Source organism: Phodopus roborovskii, unplaced genomic scaffold, assembly GCF_943737965.1.
Source record: "Phodopus roborovskii unplaced genomic scaffold, PHOROB, whole genome shotgun sequence".
Lineage (NCBI taxonomy): Eukaryota > Metazoa > Chordata > Mammalia > Rodentia > Cricetidae > Phodopus > Phodopus roborovskii.
The window spans coordinates 13707204-13731239 of record NW_026126514.1 but is presented as its reverse complement, the minus strand read 5'-3'; the positions used below and the strand labels follow the sequence as shown (position 1 = coordinate 13731239).

The following is a 24036-nucleotide window of genomic DNA, read 5'->3' as shown; positions in this document are numbered from 1 at the left end:
AATGTTAGTCTGTATTTTGTGTACTTCCCCCAAATGAATTCATAAACAATTGCTGCATGAGTCATTTTTATTACAAAAACGACGGTAAGTTTGATTAAAAATGAAAGCTTACTCACAAGTTTTACATGAATATTCTAGATACAAAGTTTCCAAAACATACTTTGATATTTCATTTTCTTAAGGGTATATTGACATTATACTTTCTCGTTTATAATATTAATAGTTTATTTTTCTTGCAATTAGAGCCAAATTTCCAACTATAACTGAAATATATAGACAACCTTAGGATTTAAGATTAAAAATCTTTCTTTTAAATCTATTTTTGAGAGAAAATTCTCAATAACCAGCCCTTATTTTTCCCAAAATCTTGTAACTGACATGATTTGCAGTCAGTTTTTTCCCTATATTTAAGGCTACAAATCTCTTGCATGAGCTGCAAAAGAATTCTAGACCACTTAATGAAAATAAAATAAAAATAAAAAAAATAGTTCTCCAATAAAAAGTAAATTTTAAAAATGGTAGGAAAGTTTCTATAGTACACTAGTAATTGACATTTTCTACTATTAACTAAACAAATGTTACACAGAAACTGGGAAGACAAATTATCAAATACAACAAGCTTATGCTATGTTTACATCCTTCAAAAAATAATTCCACATTTCTCATATAACCAATCTGAAATTTACATTTTCCCCATCAGGTTGGAGGCGGAGGGTAATACTGTCCATAATTCCAAGGATTCTGATAATTGTACTGAAAAGGTAAAAGTAAAATATGTCAGCATATTAGTGTAAATTTAGACTGGTGAAATTCCACTACTAAATCACATAAGGAAACAACAATGCAAAGAATAAATTACGAAGACCTACCTGATACCAGGCACTGTAATTATATGCAGCTTGATTTGCCTGTAAATCCCCATCAATGATCTGGGCTGATGACATATCTTCTGTGTGGGCTTTCTTTTCTTCTGGTTCTTCTGAACTATATAAAAGGTCAAAATAGAAACTTAAATTTCCCACAGACAGGACCTTTCCTAGACGACTGTACCATATACATTTGTTTTAGTTAAGGATTTCAATCATCTTTTGGGAGCAAGGTGCTGTTCATAAGAGTCTTGGGGGGTGCAGCTAGACAAATTGGTAAACAGAGTGAAAGCTAAGCCCAGTTTACTTTTTTGTTATAGAGCAATCTCCAAAACTCCATCCTAAGAACTTTACCTTCCATTAATATATTCATGAGTTGCCACTAGATTAGCTGCCAAGAGCATAGATGGTACTGATCCCTGTCCTCAGACAAACAGTAGATTGCTACTCTGAAGTAATGGATTTCAGTTTTTTAACAAGGTAAAATGCTAATGTGGCCTTTGACTTTATAGCCTTCCTACTCATCACAAATCTGTAATTCTCCATTTATACAGTGACCTCTTGCTGAGAAATTGCATACTCAGTTCTTTCTTTGTGCCAGAGGTGGCAAACTGGCCTATGGTTTGGATTTGACCTGTGCTTCATTTGCTAGTAGAGTGTGTTGGTGCATGCCATTAATCCTGACCAAGTAAACCAGAAACTGTCTATACAATATTCACATTTCCGTGTAACCTATTACAGGTAAGCAGTTACAATGTAGATGAACAAACATCACCTCCAATTATTTCTAGCTACACAATCCCATTGTGACTGTCACCAGATTGCCTTTAACTATCATCCCAACTACTATAAGCATTTCCTAACATACAACCCTCAAATTAAGGTCAGTGGCCTAACTCTAGTCATCCTAATGGCTTTCCAACTCTCAGTTTCATCTCATTTTTGACCTTGGAGAGTGGTAGGCTAAAGGTGGCCTTCATACTTGCTTCTAAGCTCAACCATTCATGGTGGTCTTTTTTTAAAGATATAAAAAGTATACATTGTCACAATATAGAAGTAACACTCAAAAGTACATGTTTTAAAAAGAATTTTCAATTTTCATATGAAAAAAAAAATTTTAAGCATCCCTTCCTGATTTATCATGAAGTTACATACCCATTTTCAGCTTTCCTTTTTAAGGTATCCTGTTCTTTTAGGAGTGTTTGATGTTCATCATATGCATTCAAAAGTCTGAAAAGGGAAAGAAAATCCTTTGTGATGTATAAAAAAAGTTTATATCTATTTCTAAATGGAATCTTTGTCTTGTCTTTTAAGACTTTAAATCTTATTTCTGATACCTGAATGCTCTACACCGACATGATGTTGAAGGGCCTATGTAGTACCTTTTATTGGCTATTACTACAAAATCAAAATGACAGTTCATTTAATTCTGTATGTGCCAATTCCAAGAATTTGCTATTTCGTGCTGATTGGTACAAGCTCTGAATTTCAAAGGCACAATGCAATCAAAATCCTTGTTCTGGACAGGGGTGATATGTATATATTTATGTTAACCCTAACACTTAGGAAGCAAATCTCTGAATTCAAGGCTAGCTAAGGATACAATTTAAAACAAGAGAAAAATAAAACAACAACAAAAAACCTTGGTTCTGGAAAAGTAGGTTCAATGGGTCAGTGCAGTGGTTCTCATCCTTCCCAATGCTTCAGCCCTCTAATATAGTTCCTAATGTTGTAGTGACCTCAAATTCTTTTCACTGCTACTTCATAACTAATGTTGCTACTGTTATGAATCATAATGTAGATGGATCCCTTGAAAGTGGTTGAGAACCACTGGGTCACTGGGAAAGTACTTAACTACCATGTACAAGGCCTTGGATTCAATATTTAAGACTATATCACATACTATTCCACTCAGGCATGTTACATGTATTCTATTTTCATCACTGTGCTTCTCTCTTTCATCAGAATCCAGTAAGTACTAAATGAGAGTACCTCTTCTAGGAAGCATAACAGATAAAGTCTATATTATTTCATATGCTTTTGTAGAACCCAAGAATCATACTAGCCCCATGAAAAGCTGGCATTACATACAATCAGACATGTATACCTTCTTCAGTGTAAGACAAATAATGATTATATTGTATACAATGTTAAGAGCAGAAGATTTCTGAGCCTCTCTCCATCAAATAACAGTACCTGTATTCAGTTAAATGGCTATGAACTTTATACTATACAAATAAAAAATACTTAGTATGATTTCAAAAACTGAAACACTTGCTGCTATGTCAAGATGATAATTTTAACACACCATCAAAAACAAGCACATGCACATAGACACTCAAGTTTTGAATGGTTTCAGTGGAAATCATTGTAAATCATATCAGCAAAGGCACATACATGCCTGTTAGGCACTGAAATATTTACTTACTAGCAAGAGAGAAAGACCAGAACTTTACTAATGTTGTAGGCAGTTATTTCTACTTTCAGGGTTATCAGATTTAAATCTTTTAAGTTTAAATTTTGTACCCCCAAATCTACTGCAAATGCTTACTTACATCATCCTCAACTTTTAACCTTTTACGATTCAGGAGGATGAATCTAGTAAGCAAGATCAGTGTGACCACATCTACTTTTTTTCCCAAGCTGAGATAAAATGGCATTCCGTTTCCGTATTCTATCCTAGCTCTGTACATATTGTTGAGGATTGAACTCAGGGTCTTAGACATGACAGACACATACTCTGCCACTGAGTTTTACATCAACTACAGCCATCCCATGTTCCTACCTTCATGTGTCTCAGCTTTTATCTTATTTTCTTTTTGTGGGGCCCACATCGTGGAAGGAGAGAACTGACTGCTACAAAACTGTCTTCTGACCTCCCTATGTGCACCATGGTATATGTACACACAAAATAGTTTTGAAGGGATGATAAAGCCTAAGTACTATTAAGCATACACTCATTTACAAAACTGAATTTATCTCTACATGTCTCTAAAGGAAAAGTAGCCTTAACAAACATTTTCAAATTAACATTAGCTCCAACAAGGTAGTTCAGCACATAATGAATGATCTGGATAAGACTGATGACTTGAGTCTGATCCCTAGTGCCCATGAAAGATAAGACAAGACCCCATGAAGTTGTCTTCTGATCTCCTCATACACATCTTGGAACACATGCACCTTCTCCCATACATATACATCATACACATAATAAATATTTTTTAAATGAATTTAGCAATGTGTTAATTAATTACAAATTCTCATCACAAAACAACAATGTTCATGTTCCAGTCAAAAAGATGATGGATTTAAGATCTTACTTATTAACATCTGAACCAAAATCTTCAAGGAATTCCACTTTTCTTTGAGAAAATGTAATTCTCATTTTAATAGGCAATGAACCATGTATGGCTTTGTCAAAGCAATTGAGAATATTTTCTTCATTTTGTTTGAGGTCACAACTGTATTCCATTTCAAGTAAGTTGAGGTATAACTTTGTGTTCTCCTGGGTAAAAAGCATTATCAATTAGTAACATTCCTATAATATTTTAAAGCATAAATATCTAAGATTAAAATATAACTTCTATCAGTGTTTTCAGCATGTATATAATGAAGTGAAACATACTCTTCAGGAAATATTTTTCCCTGTCCTGTGGCACTGGGAACAGCAGCCAGGTACTCTATTACTGCATCACAATCCCTATACTTCTTTAGCAAAATTGGTGGGTTGTGACACCAGTCTATTATTTCCCAAACTGTGTGCTATGTTGTTACATCCTAGCCAATTGAAGCTCAATATCCTATGTTAGTTAACTGAACTTGTCCTAGCCTGGAATTAAAATACAAAAGGACAATTTATATATTATACCTCTACTTGTGACTATACTTATTGTATCTTCAATAGGCCAAATAAAGCTTAAGATCTACAAAATGAAGCATTTTCATTACACTAGCTTTTACTATTATACAAAAGGTGTTTTTTTTTGTTTGTTTGTTTGTTTGTTTGTTTTTTGAGACAGGGTTTCTCTGTGTAGCTTTGGAGCCTGTCCTGGAACTGGCTCTGTAGACCAGGATGGGCCTTGAACTCAGAGATCTGCCTGCCACTGCCTCCCAAGTGCTGGGATTAAAGGTGTGCAACACCACTGCCATGATTTTCTTAGGTTTTTCAACACAGGGTTTCTTTGTGTTACAGCTCTGGCTGTCCTGAAACTAACTCAATGTGTGGACCAGGTAAAATATGCACCTGCCTCTGATTCACGAACCCTGGAATTAAAGGTGTGCGCCACCACCTGGTAAAAGTAACTATTCTGCAAAAGAAAATCATCATACTGCATATTTGATACTATTATGCTTTTGCTCCTAAAGTCTTCTCCCAGGCTCTTTAATTCTATCTCACAATCATTAAGTTTATAAAATTTCTGTAAGTTAATTATAGACCACAATATTTACAATTTTAACTCAATAGTCATAATTTTCTCAAACTTTAAGTTAAAAATAATTAGGAAAAAAATACTAAAAATGGCAACATCAGTTTAGAGGGACTTTTGTCCTCATTTAGTAATAAAATATATTACTGTATAGACCAAATCTTTCATCATGGTTGCCAAAGTGAAAAGGCACTACTTTTATGGAAGATACTGTTTAAAATATGCATACCTTATCTCTTTCAATTGCTTCCAAAAGTACCTTTCTTGACTTTGGAAGATTTTTTTGTATTTTGAAAAGATGTCGGGCTAGTTTGATAGCATAAAATGATGATTCATTATTTGATTTGGCATTCTTTATAGCATCTTGAAGCAACTGTTCAGCTTCTTCCATATTTCCATGACGTCGTTCTAAACTTACTCTTCTTAATCGAACCATTGCCAATCCTAGAACACATTCTTCAAACGTTCTCAAGATAGTTCTGGCTTCATTAATGTTCCCTAAAACAATAATTAAATATTCACACTTTTATTTAAATTTCTAAAATAGACTTGATTATCAAGAATTGAAAAACAGCCCGCAGGCTAAATCTAGATCTCCATTTGAGGGGATGTGGGGAGGTAATAAATAGCCATACTTATTTTGTACTGTCAATGGCTAATCTTAGGATATGGCAAGGCTGAATTGTTAAGGAAACAGCTTTTATAAAAGCGATTAATCAAATTCTTCTTACACATCCCTCAGTACTCAATTCCTAAACTCCATACTGACAAAGTGCTAAATAAAATATCATTGAGGGACTAGAAATAAGACTCAGCAGTTAGTAGCACTGGCTACTAAGGACCCAGGTTCATTTCTCAGCACCCACAACTATCTGTTAAGTGCAGTCCCAGAAGATCCCATTCCCTCTTCTGGCCTCTGTAAATACTTAAGTGCAGACACGCATGCAGGCAAAACTCCCATTCACATAAATTAATTAAAATAAATCAATTGAGCCTCTCTTTCTTACCCTGCTGTTCCTCAAAAGCTGCCCAAAGCATATGTGCCATGGGTTTCTTTGGAAGATGAACAGTACAAGCTCTGCTGAAGACATGCCTCACTCCTTCAATGCTATGGTTTTCCATGTACTTGGCATACTACATACAGAAAAGAGGAAATACTGAACAATTTACAGTTGAACAAGTGATTAAATATGTGACAGAACGATAAAATTCTATTTGTAAACCCATTCAGCACCTTTATTGAACCACTAGACTAGTTTCTGTAAGGAAGGACGAAGAGAGGCAACGAGGTTGGCATATGCAGCAGTCAAATCTGGTTGCAAGCAGACCATCTCCTAATGCAACAGATATAGTTATATGAACAACATTCAACAGAAGTACAAAAAAGGTTAGTCACTAGATCAATGCTTATAATCAAGTTAAACACTACATAATTTTCTTACCTTAATCCAAAACTCCTCATAGAGGGCACAAGATATGACACATCTTTCAAAGAGAACCACAACTCTTTCATGAGTCCCATTTTCAATTTCGAATTCTAAGTATTCTTTCCAGTTTTTTAGTTGGGCCTTTTCCAATGGTTTCACATGAAAATAAGGCCTTTTAATCTGTTAAAAAAAAAAAAATGCTGTATGGCAATAAAAGCAAATCAAAATATTTTAAGTCCATCAATAAACAACACAAATGATTTAAAATACAAAGAAAAAAATTTTAATTTTTTTTTTTGGGGGGGGAGCTTGAAAGAGGGTAAACCAGGCTGGCCTCAAACTACCAGCTTGCCTCCATCTCCCAGTCTCCCAGGTGCTGGCATTAAAGGCTATACCTGGCATAAAATATTAATTAGTTAATATTAACTAAGTTTAACCACTATGAGTTTAACAATAGAAAAGAATACATTTTCCATTTATTTTGTCTTTGTAAAACACACACACACACAAGGTGTGTGTGTGTGTGTACCTACCTGAGTTTATGTGCACTACTTGCATGCAGGTACAGGTGCCCCAGAGCCCAGAGTATGGAGCCTCTGAACTGGGTTTACAGTTGAGGCCCCCAACATGGGTGCTAGGAACCAAACTTGGATCCTCTATTTTTACCATACTAAAACTTTTGAGTAAAGAAAATTTTATTTTTAATTTCATATTTTTAAAATGAACTATTTTAACATAGTTATACAGGGATAGGAATGACGGTGGACAAGGAGACCATTTAAGGTAAAGGAATTATTCTTTATTTTGATTTCTAAGATAAACTATATTGTATGTTCATCAAATTCTTTTACAGCCAGACACAAGACAATATACATATAACTCCATTCATAGGCTAGGCCATGATAGGGTAATTTACAAAAAGAAAGCTACATTAAACCTTAAGCCTAGGGTTTTCTTAAGCCTAAGGAAGCGAAGCTGCAGGTTTTTAAGCAGGATAAGAACTGAAGAGGGAAGGTGAGAAATATGTAATCAAATTGATTATGCAGATGGTAGTAAATATCTGTGAACTAATGAACTGCATACTTCAAATAGGTAAATTGCTTGACATGTGACATATACCTTTAACAAGCAGTCAGAAAATAGTTAAATTTATAAGAAAAAAACTATTATTCACAAAGTTTTGAGATAGGGTTCATGTATTGTAGGCTGGCACAGAACTCAGTAGGTAACTGAAGATGACTTTTAATTTCTGAGCCTTTTATCTCTAGCTTTCAAGTGCTTAATTATAAGATTCGGTACCAAACCTGGTCTAAGTGTGGTGCTGGGATCAGAGATTCATGCATGTTGGGCAAGTAGTCTACAAATTGAGCTTAATCCCCACCCTTAGAACATTTGAAATCTGACTGCAATAAGATTCTAAAACTGGTCATGGAAAATGTTAAATACAATTCACATGTATACCCTGAACTATTATTTATACAAAAAGAAAGAAAAATTAACAGGGGTTTTACTCTATGAGAAGTTAAAAAAATATTTTTTATATTTTGAGAACTTATAAAACAATACACTTACACCTTCTTCAAATGTCCACCTCTTACTAACTTCATGTTCATTATAGTTAAACATTTCTTGATGAATTTCAATGATTCTGTGCCTCATGTTTTCTATTTCGGTAATTAGCTTGGGGAAAAAAAGAAAAAAAATCTTGTAAGTTACATACTGAAAATTCTTAATAGCACCATTTAAGTATCTTCTACACATATTTCAGTCTTCAGTACAGAGTTTTTAATTGTTAGTACAGATGTTAATAGTTTACTTTGATTTTTGAAGCAGGGTCTATGTACATATAGCCCTGACTGTCCTAGAACTCATGGAGACCAGATTGTCTTAAGACCTAACAGAGATCCACCTGACTCTGCCTTCCAAGTGCTACCAAACCCAGCTTTAAATATGATTTATAAAAGAACTTCAAAAAGCCAATTTCTTATGTATTTTTAAAAACAATAGATTACAGTCAAAATATTTTTCCTAAAGTAAGTTACTTCCAGATGTCTCATGATTATGACTTTCTCCTTTAAATCCATACTTAAATCAGTGACCTAAATGTCCAAAACTTATCACCTTTCCACATAAGCTACCTAGCTTCTTATATACTGAACATATGATTTAAACAGTTACCTTTGCTGGATCAGTTATATCTTCAATTCCTGATGGAAGGTCATCCCCGGGAGGTCCATCATCACCACTGTGTCCATTTACAGAAGCTAATTCCCTTCTCAGCTGAATGAACTGTTCACCAGTTAAAAGATCTCTAGGCAAGTTATTCTGTATATGTTCTTTAAATCTAAAGAAAGAATTAAAAAACAATAGGTCAGATACCTCCTACATATTATTTCTTCAAAAAAGCAAAGAAACAAATGAAAATATCCTAACATTTCTCTTACTCTGTATTAAAATCCTACCATTTAATGATATAGTTTCCACTCTGTCTTTGCAGTGGAATGTAGATAACAGATATGTAAATTCCAACTCTGTGATTATTTGATTTTTCTCTTCTAAACAGAACACATCTACTTTGCAAATTTAAATAAGACATAACTAATTCACACTAAAGTTGTAAAGCGATCATTAAATGTTTCCATTATCATCCCACCTAACAATTATTTATCCACATATTTCTGTTTAGCAACTTAATGACATTGGCTTAATTAAGGCCACCAATTACTATATATGCAAAATTAAATTGGTATTTATTCTCCAGTACACTCCATCTTCAACATTTGAGGCTGCTAACCATGTCTTCTTACTTTTAGAATCTTTATCACAGCTTGGTTTCTGAGGTATCACCACTTCCTTGGTTTTCCTCCAAGTCTCTATGATTGCTCTTGGATCTCTCTTGGTTTCCCATTACTACCTGCCCTTAAGGTTGTGTACCCAAGAATTATCTTTTACTCTCATATTTCTATGTACTGTCTGGCTAAAGTTATTAACAGAGCTGATAGTAGCATTCCCCAGGGCTTGCTGGCCAGCTAGCCCAGCTAATGGATGATCTCTAAGTCAGTGTAAGACTGTCTCAAAACTTAAGGTAAAGAGTGATCAAGAAAAACACAGGAGGGCTGGAGAACACTGGCTGCTTGCTTTTCCAAAGGACTCGGGTTTCACTCCCAGCATCCTAACTGTACTTCCAGTTGCATAGGCATCAGGAACCTATGTGGTACACAGACACACACACAGGTAAAATTAAAATATACACATACAATTAAAAAATTTCTAAAAGACAGAAAAACATAAGACTTCAGTTTCTCAGCCTCTGACAAGCACATACACATTTTCCCACCAATCTCCAAATAATTAAATTAAAAACACTAATATTGCTGAATGTGGCAGTGTATATCTTTAATCCCAGCCCTTGAGAGGCAGAGGCAGGCAGAGCTCTGTAAATTCAAAGCCAGCCTAGTCTATAGAATGAGGTCCAGGCCAGCCAGACCTACACAGTGAGATCTTATTTCAAGAAAAAGTAAAACAAAACCAACCAAGTAACCAACAAAAGAAACAATTACATTTACTGGGCTGGAAAGATGGAACTTTTGAACACTTGCTGGCCTTGCATAAGACCCAAGTTCATTTCCAAGCACCCATATAGTAGCTCACAATTGCCTGTAATCAAATTATAGGGGATCTGAAACCTTGCCTCCACAGGTACCAAGCACACACGGCACACATACATATGTATAAGTAAAATATTCATACAATACACAAGAACCAAAAATATTAAATTTTTTTTATTTTGGGAGGGGAAAATTTATAGGCCAGGGAGTCACAATGACAGCCAGTGCTCTCCTTCCAAAAGTAGGAACTCAGGTCATCAGGCTTAATAGTAAGAACCTTTACCCACAGAGCCACATTGCCAGGCAACATATATTCAAGCTTAAAAATCTAACAGGTCCCAGCACTTGGGAGGCAGAAGCAGGTTAATCTCTGAGCTCAAGTCCAGCCTGGTATAAAGAATGAGTTCTAGGACAGCCAGGGCTACACAGAGAAACCCTGTTTTGAAAAACCAAACAAAAAATAAATCTAGCAAGATACTCATTTTAAAAAAAGATTTGGGGGGCTGGAAAGAGGGCTCGATAGTTAATAGCATACATCATTGTCATAAAACTTGAGTTCAGTCCCCAGCACCCATGCTAGCTAGTTGGCTCACAGCCACCTCTAATTCCAAGAGATCTGATGCCCTCTTATGGACTCCACAGATAACTGCACTTACCAAGCCACAATTTATATACATTATAAATATATACAACATAAAGAATATATAAAAATCTAAGGATTTGGAAGAACTGAGAATATAGCTCTGTGTTAAATAAAAGATTTAGAAAACACACACTTAAAAAAAAAAATGGAGATTATCTGAAGGGCATTATCTTACTCCCAGAGGATTTTTCTGTTTCCAGGTAATGGTGAAATGAGGAGCCTTGGAAACCATGTACTTCCCAAAAGTATGCTCTGCTTCAACTAAGGCATTGAAGTACCATGGGCAGCTAGCTTCTATTGACAGTTAATAGTTTTGGGGGGAGGGGGCATCAGTTTTCCTTAAGTATGACTGGCCCCTGGAAGGTTGACCATTCTCCAGTACATGACTTCATACACTGTGAGTGTATGGGTTATATATTAAAGGAATACAATATAAAGCAAACACACACACACACACCAGCTGGGAATGGTAGGGAGATTAAGGGGTAAATATGATTAAAATACAATGTATGAAACTCAAAAAAAATACAAAAAAGCAACTGTTCCAGTAACAAAAAGTTAGGTGTTGCAAACATAAATGTCACTGCATTTTAGACAAGTAAGAATTGGTCTATATAAAAGCCTTGTCTTTGGTCTTCACTTGTACAACATGCATATTTATCAGGCACTGCCAAATATCAACTCTTCTGTTAATTATTTCAGCAAGTGTGTGCCTAATCATTACATCCTAGAAACCTGTCCACCTGTTCTAGCTCATCAATATTAGACACAAGACATCAACCTACAATGTTTCTGTTTGTATTTTTCTTTCCGGTTCGTATTCCAACACAAGTCCATGTAACTTGTATTTTTAGAAAATTTATCTATAGTAGTTTACAAATATTTCATTACACTTCATTGTAAAATTCATAATATCATGTAAAATTTTCAATACACAACATTACTCATGACAATAAAAATCCAGAAAATAGCTTGGTGTGGTGGTATACCACCACACGTGTAATCTCAGCACATAGAAGGTGAGACAGGAGAATCACAAGTTCAAGACTACCTGAATCAGTCTCAAAAGAGAATAATTCCAGACAAAGTACATGTTACATACACCCATACTAAGGAGTTAAGACACAATGTCATTCACTTTCTGGGTTCTGATCAGTGGGATACCTTGCAGCAGGAAAGGACACATGGAGCTGAGCATGGTGGCACACACCGACCAACTACAGGACTCAGGGAGCACAGGAAGGAAGAGATGTAAGGTCAAGGCACACCGGTGCCACACAGTAAGTCCTATTTCAGCTAGAGCTACCTAGTATGACCCTATCTCAAAAGAAAAAAGAAAACAAAACCAAACATGGAAACCACACTACACAGAATTTTTTAATTGTTATAACAACTTTGAAAAGTTATTTATATAACATAACCAGAAAATCAGGGTTTAAAATCTTAATGGAATGGTAATAATTTGAACAGGGACAGAGAGAAGTTAACACCTAAACTTCAACCTTTGCTGTTCTGGATGTTTGTGAACATCAGAAATGTACATTTTGTAAATCATTAAGCTGTTTATAAAAAAAAAAAAAAGCACTAGCCAAACAACCGTATGTTATATGTCTATTATTTCAGACCCTGAGATGCTGAGTGAGAAGGAGTAAAGACTCTAAGCTAGCAATGGGAAACACAGAAATACACTATCTCAAAATATTAATATAAAAAATAAGCATATAGTACTTGCAAAGTACCATATAAATTTAGTATTACAAAACATCATTTATGAAACTCTTATTTTCTCATTTCTTCACTGTTATAAAGTACTTCAGATATAAAATGGACAAGAATAACTTTCTATACAATTAGTAAATTATTAAACATTTCATAGTGTACAAGAAAAAAATGACTAAATTATGACATAAATCTTATTCTCTAGAAAATTGGTTTTCTCTAATAAGATCCTATATAACATCTCAAAATAAACTGCAATGCTGAATATCGGTAATTGATCACCTACATAACCAAAGATATTTCAAAGAAAAGATCTTCCAACATACCTCTGAAAATGATGACTGTAGAGCTGTGTTGGAATACCAAGAATACGATCATATATAGCTGTAACTTCTCTCAGATTGCCCTGTTCATTTTCCCAGTTTATATACATTTCCCATAGTTTGTCAGATCGAAAATCTGTTCCTGCAGCTAGAACAGCATGCTCAAAAGTTCTGAAAAATTAAATTGCTCTTAAGTTATATTCCCCAAATAAAAGAATTTCTAAATATTATTATTAAATTTAAAAAGTAATATTCAATTGCTTCCTAGCAATTGAACTAAAAAGTGGGAGCATCATAGAAGAGTTGCTAAAAGGAAGAATAAGTGAACAAAAGGAAAAGATGAGTGTAGTTTACCTTATACACAATTACAATGTAAAATGTACACATTCCAAAGAATAGGAACATGATAGATGAAATACTTGTTATGTATTTGAAATGTCAAATATAATCATTCCTTTAGAACAGAGAACAAAACTTAAGAATTTACAAACTGTATCTCAATTCGAGGAATACTCCAGCAAAAATAACTGTAACAAGGGACTCAAACTAAATATATAAACTCATGAGAAGTATACATAGACTTCAGAACTCTCAAAAGCACCTTTCAAGTCTTTTTTTTTTTTTAACTGTATTTAGCTAAATATCAAGAAATAACTGTTTATTCACTAGACTTGATGTTTAATAAACAAAACCTCAGTACTGGGGAGATGGCTCAGCAAGTTAAGTGCTAACTACACAAATGTAAGGATTAGAACTCAAATGTCCAGAACCCTTGAAAATGTTAGGTGATGAGCATGGCAGCCTGGTCATAATTACAGCAGTAGGAAAGAAGACACTAGGAAGCTTAAATAACCTAAGTGGCAAGCTCTGGGTTCAACTGAGAGATCCCCACTTCAGTGAATAAGCTGTCAAGTGACTAAGGAAAACACCTGAAAAGTAAACTCTGGGGTCCCACACATATACACTCAGTGTACACGAAAACTATAATAAGACAAAAAATACTTTGGTTCATAGTTTCAATACAAGCATCTTAAAATCAACCAAGGGCCAGTGAGATAGCTCAGCAGGTAAAGTCACTTGCCAGCAGCAAGCCTGAGAACCTGAGCTCAGTCTTCCAGACTTGTACAGTGGAAGAAGGGAACTAACTCCCACAAGCTCATGGAACTGCAGCATACCCTGTGTGTACGTATATACACACAGAGAAATTTTAAAAATAAAATGTTATAAGAATTCAAGTGAAAACAAACAAAAACAACTAGGTTCATTTATACCAAAGAGACCACATTTCCCAAATTATCTTTTAACACAATGTCTAATTTAGGCAGGACAGAAATTTCAAATTTTATAGTCTTAAAACTACAAATGTTTTTATATAAGGGTAAGGCAGTAAGCATTTCCTGAAATTATCATAAGAAATTCAGACATAGTTTCCTGGACACATGGTATACAAATATGTATGTAAACAAATATTTATTCACATAAAACAAAAATATAAATATTTTTAAGCACATGAGTCCAAAAAGAAAAAAGAAAATGGATATATGAGAATTTAATGTACAAAAAAGGGCTGCACTTTTTAAAATTTTTATTTATTTTCTTTTTTGGTTTTTTGAGACAGGGTTCCTCTGTGTAACAGCTGGAACTCACTCTATAGACCAGGCTAGTCTCAAATTCACAGTGCTGCCCGCCTCTGCCTCATGAGTGTTGGGATTTAAGTATACACAAGGGGGGCAATGTCTAATCAACACAGAAAGCCTGGACTATTTAGCAAAAAGGAATGATTAATGTGTATTCCACAACAGCCAGGTGAATGACAGAAAAGTATTTAAAATTAAAAGTCAGGGCTTAAGAGATGGCTAGCAGTTAGGTTTGATTCTCAGCACACATAAGGTGGCTCAATTGTGTATGACTCTAGATACAGGGGCTCCAACATCCTTTTATGGCCTGCACATACACCAGAGACATATATGTTGCAGACATACATACAAGCAAACCACCTATATATAAATTTTAAATTAAAAATACAGAATTTAATATTCTTGGTAAGAAAGACACAGAACTCAGAATCTAATGATTTAATTTTTTAAAGATAGGACTCATCATGTAGCCCTGGCTATACTGGAATGCACTATGTAGACCAGCCCTACTCCAAACTCACTGAGATCTGCCTGCCAGAGTGCCAGGATTAAAGACTATCAGGACTGAATATTTTAATATATTAAGAAAAAAAACTATAATAGACACTGAACAAAGTTTATTATTTTCTTTTCAAATGTATTTAGTATTTCTATGTGTGTGTATGTGTCTGTATGAGTATATGCAGAGTCTAGAACAGGACACTGGATAGCTGTATTTACAGATGGTTATGAGACACCAGATGTGGACACTGGATACTAAACTTGGGTCATCTGGAAGACCACCATATGCTTTTCAGCAGTAAGCCCCTGTAGCATGCACAAAACAAAATTTAAAGACATATACTGGAAGAAATGTTTACTATACAAAGATAAACCTAAAGTGTCCAAGTGTGTATGTGCATGCTTATGCACGTTTATATGTTAGAAAAAAGTTAGGCAGTGATGGCACATGCCTTTAATCCCAGCATTCAGGAGGCAGAGGCCAGCCTGGTCTACAGAGTGAGTTCCAGAACAGGTGCCAAACAAAAACTAGAGAGAAACCCTGTCTCAGGAAAAGAAAAACATTAAATAAATAAGTAAATAAACAAACTAAATTAAATAAATAAATATTACTACCCAAGAACAATCTCAGTGAATCCAGAGAATTACCAGACACCGACAAAAGCTGGGGAAAGAAAGATAACATAAAAAAAAGAGAGAGAGAGAGACTGGTTAGATGGAGGTCTGCTTAATCTATGGTGGGGATTCTTTAACTCTGGCCAGCTGTCAGATTTCAGGATTTAGGCTTACATTCCTCAAGTAGATCAGCTACTCTTCCTCTAAAGAAATTGCTTAGTGTAAGCCTTACACCAACAAGATTCCTCAAAAAAAACAAACAAAAAACAACCTTAACGGCTTTTTAAATTACTTTTTATTTCAAGTATCCTCTATGAAGAACTTACTTCTACAAGGTAGGCATAATCACAAAAGAAAATGATCTATTAGAAACTCCAATAATCAGAGCCTGAAACCTAGCAATAAAGTAAAGACATTTCCTAGAATCATGGTAATGAATAATACACAAAAATTGGTATGGCAGAACTAGATAATAGCATAGACTATAGACTGAAGAAGAGGGACAGCTACAAAGGGGTGAGGGAAAACAAAAATAAGATTTACATTTTACTAATAGGCCTGTTTGGAAAGCTATATGAAAACCCTTTTATTAGACAAATGAGAAACATGGTTGAGTGAGAAGTAGCTAACCCCAGGGAAAATAAGACTATTAAAGATGAATATGATAAAAATTAGTCACAGACTCAAAATGACTGAAATATATACACATAATAAGCAGATTTACTGTATCCTATCCTACAGCTATTCTGAAAAGGTAAGAAACAGGAAAACAGGGTATATGCATGTATGCCTTTTTTTTTTTGACACAGGGTTTCTTTGTATTGCTTTGGAGCCTGTCCTGGAACTACTCTGTAGACCCAGGCTGGCCTCAAACTCAAGAGATTCGCCTGCCTCTACCTCCTGAGTGCTGGGATTAAAGATGAGCGTCATCAACAGCTGGCTCACATGTATTCTTTACAAAAGCAGTAATTGCTCTGAACTGCTGAGCCATCCCTCCAACACTAATAGTAAAAGAAAGTTACCATGGGGGGGAAGAGAATGATTACTTTCATACATTTGTGGGAGTGTAAAATTGATGCCATTTTTAAGAACTCTTTGTTAAAATGCCTTTGCAAACAGATGTTCTATTTTTACTGCATTCCATAAAAATATATATCCAGAGACAATTTTGCAGCACTATTTCCTATAATAAATATTTGGTCAAATAAAAACAGGACTTTAATATATTTTTTGCAAGTCAAAATAATGTTTGGAAGATATTATGAAACATACTGGAAAATAAAAACAAGGTGAAGAACAGTATGTTCTTCTATATAAAATCTGGAGGCACAGACATTGAGACATTAACCGTGGGGCTAGAGAGATGGTTAAAGTACTTGTTACTCTTCCAGGTAACCCAGGTTCAATTCCCAGCATCCACATCAAAGCCCACAACTGTCTCTAACTCTAGTTCCAGGGGATCCAATCAATGCCCTCTCTGGCCTCCTGGGCACCAGGCACACAGGTGATATACAGACATAGCACGCAGACATGAAAACAAAAAGCTAACAAACTGCCTTAGTCTCGAAGTGGTGGAGCACACCTTTAATTGCAGCATTCAAGCAGAGGCAGGAGGATCTCTAAATTTGTGACCAGCTTGATCTACATAGTGAATTCGAGGGCAGTCAGGGTCATGCAGAGAAACCCTATCTCAACACCCCTAACCCCCCCCAAAGAAAGACATTAACCACAAGTGAGCAACATGGAAACTTGTAAACTAAAGACATAAGTTAAGGAGTGTGGGAAAGAGGATTACATTTTTTAAGTAATAAATAATAAGTTTATTTCATGTACTATTTTTTTAAATAATAGGAATGATATTAATATTAACTTTCAGTTTAGCATTTATGAATAGTTCTCTAAATACTTAAATATCTAAATCTTCAAATACATTAAGTATTAACATACCCTCTTATTGTGCTGTTTGTATCAGGATCACCAGGGTCCAATGTTTCTTTTAAGAAGTTTACATAATGTATCCAAAGATCAACACTAAGAGGTATTGCCTGAAGGCCCCGTCGATAAACCTAAGAAGAAAACAATAAACTGTACCTCAAATATTTAATTATTTCTTAAAAGAGAGGCAACACTGTGTTATCCGGTGAACCTTAGAAATACTAATTACTGGAATTTTGTTTAAATAATCTACCATTACCATTTGGGTGGAGGTTGGATAGAACATGGCAATGTTCTGATCCCCACGTGCAGAGTCTTGATCTTCAAAGCGCAGCAGTCCCTGCATTCTGACCGGGTTGTGTGGGCAGGCTTTGGGTTACAGACCATAAGGCACAGACCCATTAGAGCATCAATGACAGCGTCTGACCAAAAATGCAATAAGACGTAGCAAACGTGACTAGCAAACCAACTATATTGTTTGGAAATTGAGAAATAAATGTAAGTGAGAGAAAAGCCCTGCCCTACTTGTTAAGCTGCAGTGTAATACAGAGGCTTGCACTGCAAAGCTTGACAAACTGTAGAGGTTTAACGCACCTGCCAACAAAGAGAGAAAATATTAGCTACAAATGCCACAATAGTGACAAATGCAAATAAAATACCCTATAAAAAAATGTTTGATCATAAATGGTAGGTACTGCCAGCCAGAAAAAGAGAGTCTGTTTGTTATTAATTGGCTTACAGTACCTAACAGAGAAAACTGTATTCACTGATGTACGCACCTCATCTGATTGTTTAATGTTGTCATGTCGTTTTTCAAGGTCTGCATACTTTTTCCAGTAACCATAGCAATATGGGTAGTGTATGAAAAATTTGTCAAATGCTTTTCTGGCAGCCGTCAAGTGATTCTGATGAAAATAAAACAAGGTGTTTAAACATCTTAGAAGCTTTTATCAAAGAAAGAATAAGTACTAACTTTGTCAAATAGCAGGGTAGCTTCTTTGTTTTCCGGAGCTGGGGACCAAACCCAGACTCTCACAGGTGCTAGGGCGGTGTGCTCCACCTCACTCAAGTGCATTCTCATATGCCCAAGGTAACTATTTCACTAATTTTACATAGCCATACACAAACCTCAATTATTATACAATATTTAGCATTGTGTCTACGTACTTTGCACAATGACTAACACTATATAATTTCCAAAGCTAAAATATATGCTTCTAGTATTATTGAACTTAACCTGAGGATCATTTAGGAGATTAAACTTAAATTACAAATCAGAAAGCCTTGAATTGATACTACTGTATTATTCTGACCCTCTTATGCATACCATTTAAATAGTTACTAACCTCCTGTTCTACGTACTGAAGCAAATATACCCAGCCTGTAAAATCCTGAGGATTAGTTTCTACTGTTTTCCAAAATTTTTCAAATTCAGGAGGGAAGTTTCCTTCTGTTTCTGTCACTGGGAGGTCCACAGCATTTGCCATTTCATTTTCTTCTGTAGATGCGTTCACAATGGGAGAGCCATCAGGTGATTGTTCCATCTCCGTAACGTTCATAATCTCAGTACTAAAATCTGGATGCTCTACTACTACCTCTGAACTGTTGCCTGTGCTGCCATTATCAGAGTTTCTGTACTCATCCATGTGAGAATTTTGCATAGCTACTTATTTGGTCTTCAGTTAATGATCTGCAGAAACACACACACAAAAGAGAAACATTCCAAATGCTAGTAAACATATTTGTCAAGACCAAAACTTTTTTTCTGTACATTTTCTCATTTTATGTGTATAAATGTTTTGCCTGAATGCATGTATGTGCACCATGTGCAAGCTTAATCCCCAAGATCAGAATACAATGCTGGATCCCCTGAAACTAGAATTACAAATGGTTGTGAGCCACCATGTGGGGGCTAGGACCTGAATCTGGTTCTTCTTGGAGAGCAGCAAATGTTCTTAAACACTGACCCATGTCTCCTGCTCCACACTTTTTAAAGCCCTGTCTGCCTTCTAAAAACATAGACAGGAAAACCAGTTCATTTTATTGATTTATCTGTCTATAAGTAATAGAAATTGTATTGATAATAACTATCAATCCTCCTGCCACAATCTCCCAAGTACCTGAGATTACAAGCAGTGCCACAAGGCCAGACATACGTGGCAATAAAATAGTTCAGGTGTGCCCAACCTTTAGCTATCATAACAGCTGTTATCACCTACAAAGATAATGCTGGAGAACTCTGAACCTGAGTTAACCACTCCCTCCCCCAAATTGAAAGCACACAAAGTTTTAAGCAAGTCTACTATTTTGTGTTAGACCACTAGCTATCCCCAGACACATATGGTCTTGAAGACCATACTCTGTACACATCTAAAAGAAATTTATTAGTTTATATGATATTTCATTATACAAGAGGAATTGTGTTAGTAGTAGTTCTCAACTTGTATGTTGCAACCCCTAATAGAATTGGACAACCCTTTCACAGGGGTCGTCTACTGGAAAACACAGATATTTATATTTTGATTCTTAACAGTATAGTAAAAGTAGTTATGAGGTAGCAACGAAAATAATTTCATGGCTGGGAGTCACCACAACATGAGGAACTGTATTAAAGAGTCACAGAATTAGGAGGGTTGAGAAGCACTGTGTTAGCAGTTTACAATTATCAATGTTAGCACCTAATTTTCTTGGCTAATCTCTATGGACTACTTCATTAGACAGAAGTTGTTTAAAGAAATGCTAAAAATCAAAGGGGAAGAAAATGAACGGCAGATGTACACTAGTTAATACTGTCCTTTTCTAATGAGAAAAGCAAAAGCTTTCCCAGAACCCTACAACATTTACAGCCTTCTAAACCCTTACCTGGAATTAGGTACACTGCTGCTTGACAAAAAAAGTTTTCTACCAGTAAAGATAATGTAACAGGCATAGTGAAGAGGTAACTCTTGTCCACCAGATATCACACAACTTTTCAAGATATATTAAGCATAACTCCAGACTTTTATTTTTTTCTTTGATCCAGAAATTCTAGTCAGTATTTGCTCACAATTTTTACACGTACATGTATGTGCCTGAATGTATGTCTGGCATCATATTGTAGAGAGGTGTCTGGGATCAAAGAGGGCACTGAATTACCCTGAAACTTTAGTTACAGTCAGCAGTGAGCTACCTAACATGGGTGTTAGGAACCAAACTTGGTTCCCTTCCAAGAGCAGCAAACTTTCTTCATTCACATTGCTATTGTAATAATTAGTATCTCTCCTATACATTAGTCTTTTTTTTTTCAAACTAAAGATGGCTTCAAGCTAGCTTCTGATTTCTTTTTTCAAACTAAAGATGGCTTCAAGCTAGCTTCTGATTTCTTTAAGAGAAAAACAAAGCAAACAAACAAATAAACCCACCAAAACAAAACAAAACAGAAAATATCAAGCAGGCACGGTGTGACAACTCACTAACCTCACCTCTTGGGAAACAGATGTAGGAAGATCAAGTGCTGCTTTACAATGGGTGGGCTACATAGGAAAGCCCTGACTGAGTAACATAATCAACTGTAATCTCAGTACTCGAAAGACTGCATTGTGCTACATAAGCCAGTTTGAACTATATAGAAAACTCTGTATTTGGGCTGCAGAGGTGGTTCAGGTTTTTATAGCATCTACTGTTTTCATGGTGGGCTGCTCATAACTGCCTTCAACTCTATCTCCAAGGGGTATCCCACACTTCTGATGTCCATATCCAACTGACTGACATGCACATACCACTACAGACATATACACATTGAGGAAAAAGGAAAAAAAAAAGTATATACACAAGCTATGGGCATATGCTGAAATACAGACAATTCAACTCATATATACACCTATTTTTGGGTACAGTGTAAAAAGTTTTAATACTGCACTACTGTACTATTGATACAGTCTTATTAGATTATTAAATTTAGGATGGAAAGAACTTTGTTTTGCTCAATGTTATATCCCTAGAAACCCTTGGATAGATGACATATCCAGTCCTGACTTGGCAGTCAGATATTCCTCAGAGTAATAAAACTCTTCATTCCCACAACTCACCACACTAACGGTTCATTAAGCATTCCCTATGCTATGACATTTTCTTATAAAATGATAGCAATGGCAGACTCAAATATGTGAGGTTAAAAACCTAAGTATATATTACACGGAAACACAGTCCCTCCATACCGTAAATTCAACTGTTTATTTTATTTGAGGCATATTAAATAAACACTTGCCTATCAGGATGCTATTTTTAAAAGTTAAAAGGAATTTCAAAAATTACTTAAAATGATGAAAATTCATTAAACATAGTGCATTTGACCTAACACTCACCTCCCCCCATGCTTCACGCCTCCTATGCTCATGGAGGCATAAAAAACACTACCTATCATTGGTTGTTACCATAAACCACGTAAGTAATGTATGTCAACTGAAGTCATTAGTTAACTAGCTCGCTGGCTTTACAATCCACAAATTACTCCATGTCTCAGCCACAGATGAGTCATCTGAATACCTCTTAGAAGAAAGGGGTTATTATAACAAGTGGTTTTGGCAACCGGTCTCTAGAGACTAAGTAGGATGTTCACAGACAGCCATGTCCCAGAAACTGAATTTTTGTTTATATATTTACAATGTCTGCATAATCGTCAGAGCTCATGTCTTATACGGAATTCTTAACCCATTAACAGAAGATTCTGCTCCTCCTTGAAAATACACAAATCCGAATTTTATAAATTGATATACAAAATCCTTTTTCTCAATTCAACCGTAAGGCAGAAATAGCACTAAGTACTGAGTCTTTTAAAAATTCTGGGGTCTGCAAAAAATGGCTCAGCAGGTAAAGGAAAGGCAACAGCCGCCAAGACTCAGAGGCACAGTGGAAAGTTCCAAATTTTTAAACTCTAGAATTAGGTTATAAACATGAGGGGAGGAAGGGATTTAATGTTGTTATTTTTTCTCAAAAAGACTTAAAAGAGTGCCATGGAGCACAAAGCACTTAAGCTGTCTTGTAAGAACCATCCATTCTTGGCGTCACTCCTTCCAGCAGCTGAACATTTTTCAAGTATTTCTGAATACATTAGTGTTCTAGTATAAGTTCTCCAACAGAAGGGACATCTAAATCGGCAGAGAGCTACACAGTAGTCCTGCATCACTAATACCGTACCCAGTACTGTGCCGGCTCCTGATCACGAAAAGTAAAAATCTACATCAGCAGATTGTTCAACAAGGAATCCACAAGCTCTTTCACGTGTCCGCTCGTCCGTCCGCTCGTCCGTCCGTCCGTCCGTCCGTCCGTCCTCCCTCCCCCTCCCCAAACGCCTGCCTACGGTATCGGTTTTGCAGTGACCGATGTTCTGGCCCTCAGGAGCCCCCTCCACTTCCCGTCGCCGCGGCCACGCGTGTTCCCTGAGCCAGGGAGGCACGGAACTCCGCCTCAACGCTAAGCGGGCTCGCAAAGCCAGGCGGAGGCTCGCTCCCCGCCCTCCCGCCGCACCCCTCCAGCCCGGCTCTTCCCAACAGGTGGGACCCGGGACCCAGCGCCAGCGCACGCCCGCAGGCCCGCAGGCCTCGAGCCGGACGAGCAGGCGAGGCCGCGGCCCGGTGCGGCCTGAGGCGGCGCAGGCCCTTCCGGTCCCGGCGCCTCCCGTGCCACCCGCTTCAGGGCGTCCTCCGCAGCTACCTCACGATGGACGCCGCTCGCTGCCATGAGCCGAAGCCTGGGCTAACGTCGCCGAAGAAGGGCCTCCCAACGCCTCCGTCCACGCAGCTCCCTCACACGCCACCGCCGCCGCCTGCGCCGCCGCCTCTTCGGGGACACACTGCGCATGCGCTGGCGACTCCTGAGGCGCGGCGGTCACGTGGTACGAACGCCATCGCCCCGCCCTCCCTTCCTTCCTCTCTCCTTCTTTCCCTCCCTCCCTCCCTCCTTAGTCACCAACTGTCCTGGCTCTGTCGGTGATCCCAAAGCACCAAGTACTGGCCGCCCAGCCTCAACCCCCGAGAGAGGCTCTAAAATATCTTTCCTAACTGCCCGACCTTTACCGTAGACACTTGTCAGGAAATGGCCAGAAGTTCAGCCTAAAACCTCCAAATGTCAGGACACTGTGGGCTCTAATTCACGCAAGTACTCTGAATGTGGAAACCTCATTTGGGCCTCAGAGTTTGAGGCTTTATACATAGCTCCCCTCTGGGCATAAACAGGAAGCGTTATGTTGACGATCTTAGTTGTGTAGATTCTAGTCCCCACCATTAAATATCTTTGTAAAATCCTGTCTTCTCTCTGTAATACTGTAACAGGTGAGCAGGAACACATTTTTTTTTTTT

The 24036-nt window shown here is 36.7% G+C and overlaps 1 protein-coding gene and 1 non-coding gene across 7 annotated transcripts; both read right to left on the bottom strand.

Moving 5' to 3' along the window:
• Nucleotides 1-49: 49 nt before the first annotated feature.
• Prpf39 (pre-mRNA processing factor 39) lies at nt 50-23531 on the bottom strand. 6 transcript variants are annotated; one of them, XM_051195906.1, is made up of 14 exons: nt 23393-23531; nt 19048-19391; nt 18481-18606; nt 17714-17832; nt 13017-13184; nt 8899-9064; nt 8293-8400; nt 6736-6900; nt 6301-6427; nt 5523-5791; nt 4187-4371; nt 2022-2096; nt 870-984; nt 50-753 (listed from the first exon to the last, which is right to left on the bottom strand). In XM_051195906.1, the coding sequence occupies exons 2-14, from the start codon at nt 19360-19362 to the stop codon at nt 697-699; spliced, it is 1995 nt and encodes a 664-aa protein (XP_051051863.1). In that variant the 5' UTR covers nt 19363-19391; nt 23393-23531; the 3' UTR covers nt 50-696. The 6 variants fall into 6 exon arrangements, with proteins under 6 accessions (XP_051051863.1, XP_051051867.1, XP_051051864.1 ...); XM_051195910.1 differs by lacking the exons at nt 19048-19391; nt 23393-23531 and adding exons at nt 17961-18123; nt 18227-18295; XM_051195907.1 differs by lacking the exon at nt 23393-23531 and having other exon boundaries at nt 17961-18606; nt 19048-19071.
• Nucleotides 5386-5472, bottom strand: LOC127230823 (small nucleolar RNA SNORD127). The gene has a single exon (XR_007835223.1). It is a non-coding gene; the product is annotated as a small nucleolar RNA SNORD127 (small nucleolar RNA).
• Nucleotides 23532-24036: the final 505 nt, after the last annotated feature.